Source organism: Siniperca chuatsi, linkage group LG17 (genome assembly GCF_020085105.1).
Source record: "Siniperca chuatsi isolate FFG_IHB_CAS linkage group LG17, ASM2008510v1, whole genome shotgun sequence".
In the NCBI taxonomy this organism is placed as follows: Eukaryota; Metazoa; Chordata; class Actinopteri; order Centrarchiformes; family Sinipercidae; genus Siniperca; species Siniperca chuatsi.
In genome coordinates this window covers 20,678,009-20,684,008 of record NC_058058.1, presented here as the reverse complement: position 1 = coordinate 20,684,008, position 6,000 = coordinate 20,678,009, and the positions used below count along the sequence as shown (strand labels likewise).

The window sequence follows — 6,000 nt, the reverse complement described above, 5'->3', positions numbered from 1 at the left end:
TATTTTTTACTGATTTATTTAACTTGAATTATCTTGTACGTTTTGTATGTATTGTTGAATGTTCATGTTTTGCTACTTAGACAGGGATCTGTAATGCATTGGTTAGAATTCTGCCTTGTTCTTTGTACATTTATTGTTCATTAAAGCTCAATGACCTCACAGGCCTCACTTTGTTATATACCATACATACCATATTTGTGGCCGATTAAAAATGGTCAAAAACGTAATGGAGTTGGGATAGCAAAAGATTATACAAACCTGATCTGCCCCACATGCTCTGACTGATGAGTGACAGTACACCACACCCTCTGAACAGAATAGAATAACACAGCACAAGGCCAGCCATTTTTGGTTTATAGCAATGTTGTCTTTTATTCTAATTTCCAATAAACAGAGAATATATCAGTCCCTTATTTGTACAAAAATACCTGAACAGGATACAATGTAGATCCAGAGCCGTACAGACAGAATGAAGCAAGCACAGTGGGGTTTTCTGAAAAAATAATTACGGTTCATTTGCTCCTTTTTTTTTCTTTCCCTGAAATGTTTATTTGACTTCAGCTTATGATGACTTCAACCCCAAAATAAAAATCAACCAACAGTGAGTCAGTTTCACTTGCACCTACACTGTTAGTCATCAATGTCAATGGGACTTGTATGCGATGTTGACCTGATATTAAGATTTAGTTCCAGTAGGATTATGTTTCACAGTTACAGCTAACTGTAAATGAATGCAGTGAGTGGACGGATGGCAACTAAGGACTTGATACTATTCACAAACAAGAGGCACCTGCTGCAAGAATAGGCTTAGTTAAGAAAAAGAATTTAAAAAACTATGTTATGCACCTTAAAATCAGAGTAAATGGACATAGTGAAATACAAAACCCTCTTAAGCTACAGCGTATAATTGCACTACTTGCGATGAAAGGTGTAGAAAAGCTGCTAAGAATATCCCCAAGGGTTAAGCATTGGTGTGTGTGCTCTCGATTAAAAACTACTGTGTGTGTGTGTGTGTGTGTGTAAGGTTAATATCCAAACATTTACTGCCTTGAAACCGAAAGTAAATGAGTGGAATCAGATGTGGCAGACAGACAGAGAGGGGATATTCAAAAGATGTGGTTTTAAAACAAAATGGCATCAGAATTGGACGCTGGCAGAGTTGAAGACTGTCAGCCTGTCAGCTTATACACACAACTGATGTTCAGAAATTTGACACACGCCAAAAATCCAGTTTGATCTCTTAAAATAAAAAAAAACACCTTAATTTAATACTGTATATACTGTGGTATATATATTTTTATATATATATAAAAAAAAGGTAATTTTGTGGCAAATCAAAGAAAATACACAATAATGTCAATATACACACAATCAAATCATGGAAAAAAAGGAAAAAATTCTTCATTTTACACGGAGTTATGAGCAAAAGCATAACGCCCCATACATAGTGATCTGTGACCTAGGTACAGTGTTAGATCTACGTCTTCTCCATAGCTTCACATACTTAGAAAACAAATGATACTGTATACTGGTATATTCATATACTTGGGCTTGTCTATAGGATTGCATTGTAGCACAGTGATTAAAAATGGAGGGAGAGGAGGAAAGGACGGTTGTTCGTCCCCGCTGCTCCAATAGCGATGTGGCTTCGAGTCCATCTCTGACAGACAGGAAATGACTTCAGCTGAGGACGGGGAATTCTGGGATACCTCCAGCCAAACTCCTGAGCCTCTAAATCCATGGCTTAGCTTGACTTTACCTAACTGACAAGCAACCTTCCTCTTACGGTCTCTAAAAGGCAAGTTATGATAACCAGCACACTTAGCAATCCTGAATAATGAATATAACAGTCTGGCCATCCACACACACACACACAGACACACACACACACACATATTCACCACAGGGTCATAGCTTACAGGCTGGACACAGGTGGGAAAGGGGGGCAGGGGGTTCAAGCATTATCCAATCCCTGGAGAGAGTCCGCCCTGGCTGGCTAGAAAAGCCTGATTGGTGGAGCGCAGAGCTGCTGAGTCAGTCACGTGATTGGTCGAATGGTGGCGGCAGTGGCTTGTGAGTCAATGACAGTACTTGAGGAGAGTTTAGTTAGCCTGGCAGGGGGTCTGATGGCCTCGTGCTAACCCTGTTCACTGTGAATCTGGCACAGGATGGAGGGGAGGTGCAGGTGAGGGCAGGAGGGATGGAGAGCGAGCCTAAGAAGGTGTTATATCACTTGCAGCTTTCCATTCACTGGTCACACAACAGTAGGAGAAGGCAGGAAAAGACAAAAGGAGTTTTCTGTCGGTTGACGACACAGCAGTCAGGTACAAATTTAGAGAAAAAAGCCATAATGGCTTTAAGTTAGATTTGCTTAGTGATTAAGTGTCACAACTCTTTGGTGGATGAACTTTGCCTAGTATACCTGCCTTGTCTCCTTTTCACTTCATCTCCCAGAATGCTTTTCAACATCCACCAGAAATAGGCATGACCATGAAATTGAGCTAGTTAGCCAAATTATGATAAATTTGCCAATTTCCTTGATTATTCGATGAATTGTTTGGTCAACAAAATGTCAGAAAATTGTGAAAAATGTCCATCACAATTTCCTAGATACCAAGGTGGCATCTTCAAATTACTTTTTTTGTCTGACCAACAGTCCAAACCCCACAGATGTTAAGTTTACTTTAAGACAAGGAAAAGTTGCAAATGCTCACATTTGAAAAGCTGGAAACATGACATTTTTGCTTAAAAATCAGTTATTGATTATCCACTTAATTTTCTGTGATTAATCAATTAATCATTTTAGCTCTAAAATAATTCATGAAAACTGGTATAGCACTTTACTGACAACACAACAAATGGCTGCAAGGCATTCTGGGCTACTGAGGCTACTACTGGTGTGGAAATGGCTTCCTCTACCTCTATTATCAGGAATTTATCCTTGTATGATTGTTGCAAAAAAACAAGTCCTTACTGTTAAATTGTGAGGGACTGACACCAGAAATTGATGTTCACCATTGATGCTAGCAAACTCTCATGTTGGAAATATCTGGACATGATGTTACATATTAGCCAGTTATCTGCAGAAATAAGATAAATACAGCACCCAACAAGAAAATAGGTCCAGGAATGCGAGGTTGCATCACCAGTACCTGTTTTCTGAAGTGTGTTCAAGTGGATTTGTACTTTTAAGAAATAGTTTGATATTTTGGGAAATATACTTATTTGCTTTCTTGCCAAGAGCTGATGAGAAGATTGATACCACTGTCATGTCTTTAGTTTAGTTTACACAATGAGAGAAAGGTCACACATACCTAAACAATTTCAAGGATAACATAATAGTCCAAGACTTATATCCATTGTGGTTTGTACCCTAAATATGAAGCTACTGTACAGCCAGCAGCTGGTTAGCTTAGCTATGAAGTCACTGCGCCCGTCAAACACAAAAAAACACAAATTGTCATTTTTGACAAGATATAATGTGTTAATTAGTGAGCATTAAAGGTGCTGGTAGATGGATTTTGTTACCTTTGGAAAGAGCCAGGCTGGCTGTTTACCCTGTTTCCATTCTTTATGCTAAGCTAAGCTAACTGGCTGCTGGCTTTGGCTTCATATTAAGCGTATAGACATTGGAGTGGTATTGATCTTCCCATCTAACTCTTGACTAAAAAGTGAATAGGAGTATTTCCAAAAATGTTAAACTATTCATTTAAAATTATCTTAAACTCTTGATGTTACTCCATCCTCTTAAAATCTGAAATGTGTTACTGTATGTGCATTTTGATATAGCTTAGATTTCATACACAAGGCTCACAATTTTCACTTAAGGCGAGTGAATCTCATTCGACTGTGTGTTGATGCACAGTCAACTGAGTTCACATTTCAAGTCATTTGTTCAATTCCATATTAAAACAAAGAAAAAACTAAACGTTACGGGAGTGCTTCTGTTGATTTGTCTTTTCTGGAGAGAGGGAACAGTGGTCAGAATCTGAACATGACAGCTCCAACCCATCAATATCAAATCAATATAATTAAAATGTGCAAGCAGTGAGCTCAGAACAGATTTGGGAAAAGAAAATGACATTCAAAGACAAATTCACCAACAAATTTAACCCCTTCAATTTAAAAAAATGACTGAAATGGTAGAATCTCTGGGGTGGACACACTTTTCAGGAGTCTATTTAACAGTCTTCCTCCTCTTCCTCATGGTCTTGAGACGCTGCAGCAGCTTCAAGAGCATTCGTTTTTACCAAAGCGTGGTCATGTTGGTTCAAGCCACACGGAGGTCCAAGATGTTCCCAAACCTGTCTGAAAGGCACTGCATAATCACCCGTGACTGTCTTTGCTCCCACGCCACTGTAATCCAATCAGAACTGGTGGAAATTCACATGCATGCATTTCAGGAGGGGGGTGAGGAGGAGGAGGACGACGAACTGAGAGCAGGCAGCTTCATTTAGCTAGAGAGAACAGCTGTCGTCTGTCCGCCCGGGAGTGCAAAACTAGTTCTGCATTGAATCAACAGTAATAAAACAGCATTAAAATGACAATCAAGTAATCAACTCTACAAGAGAGGCTTGTTACAGCCTTCCTGATAAACATTCCTCTGTCCTTTCAGCAAACCCTCGCCACTGCTCTGCTCATCTTGCCTTTACTTCTCTTTTCTCTCCCAACTTTTCTCTGAGCTTCTGTGGAGGGATCAGGGTGGCACCAGGGGATGGTGGGACAGGACACAGCAGAGAGGCCGCATTAAGTCCACTCGGGTGTTGGGAGGAGGGGGTGGTCAGCTTATCCAGACTGGACTGCACAGGTCGAGAAAACTCCTGGATCGCGTTTGATAAGACCCATAGAGGTTCCCGTCCATCCCTGATGATCGATGAGGAAGTCAGAGGGTGGCGCTCCCCGCCCACCTCTGCAGCGAAGGGGCGAGGGTGGGGCGGGCACCACAGCTTATCAGGCCTGGAGGATGAGGGAGATTGGGGGGTTGATGGGTGAGGGATGCATTCGTGAGACCTGCAGCACTCCTGCTGAACAGATCTTAGCTGTCTTGTGTTTTCACAACATACGCTCTGTCTCCAGGGTAAAAAACGGCAATGACAAAACAACCAAGTCTCCATGACAATATCATAGGAGTTGGGTGACTGCTGGTTCCACAATCTGCAACGCTTCAACTGTCCGAACAATTCCCATTCAAACATCCAAACAGCGCTCAGGCGGAGAAAAGCACAGGCCCATTGGGGAAATCAAACCTCCAACGCAGGCTCCTGCTGAGTTATTCACATCCCCACAACTTGACTTTACTTTTCTAAATCTCCACAACCTCAATGCATCGGTGAGGGAGGGGCAGATGGGGGTAGGGATCTCAGGGTGAGAGGTGTGCAAAAAGGGAGTAGAGGTGTTAGGGGTGTGGAGTGTCACAAGGCCACAGCGGTGCAGGGGTGTTTGAGCTTGCAGGGCAGCACTCCTCTGTTGAGCTGGTAAAACTCCACCAGGTGTATCAGGTCGGTGAACTTGGTGGCGCCGTCGTCGAGGCTGAAGAACACCTGACCGTCCTCCTCACACTTTAGACCAGAGGGAGGAGAGAGGACAGTTAACCATCACATGACAATAAGACATGTATACTTTTATCACTATTAGTTACTGAAAAAACATGTGACATCTTCAGACAGGTGAGAGCAGAGCAATACAGGATTTTTCATCTTGTACTGATGTCAGTCAGTCCACAGCTTTGGTCCAGACTGAAATATCTCTCCAACTACTGGATGGATTGCAATGAAATTTGGTACAGGGATTTGTGGTCCCCGGAGGATGAATCCTACTGACTTTGGCGATCCTCTGACTTTTCATCTAATGCCACCAGCAAGTAAGAATTTCAATGTGTACGATATTTGGGTTTACGACCAAATCCCTACAAAACTAATGACATTCCCATCAGCCTCAGCTGTACTTTGTACTAATTAGCAAATGTTAGCATGCTAACACGCTAAACTAAGAGGATAAACA

At 41.6% G+C, this 6,000-nt stretch overlaps 1 protein-coding gene across 4 annotated transcripts in view; it reads right to left on the bottom strand.

The window, feature by feature from the left end:
- Window positions 1-345: 345 nt before the first annotated feature.
- LOC122865064 (growth factor receptor-bound protein 10-like) overlaps window positions 346-6,000 on the bottom strand; it is a 54,288-nt gene continuing 48,633 nt past the window's right edge. For all 4 annotated transcript variants that reach the window (XM_044173009.1, XM_044173011.1, XM_044173012.1 and 1 more), the window contains one exon: window positions 346-5,558. In XM_044173009.1, coding sequence (XP_044028944.1) covers window positions 5,412-5,558 — 147 coding nt within the window. In that variant the 3' untranslated portion in view covers window positions 346-5,411. The remainder of the gene's footprint in view (window positions 5,559-6,000) is intronic.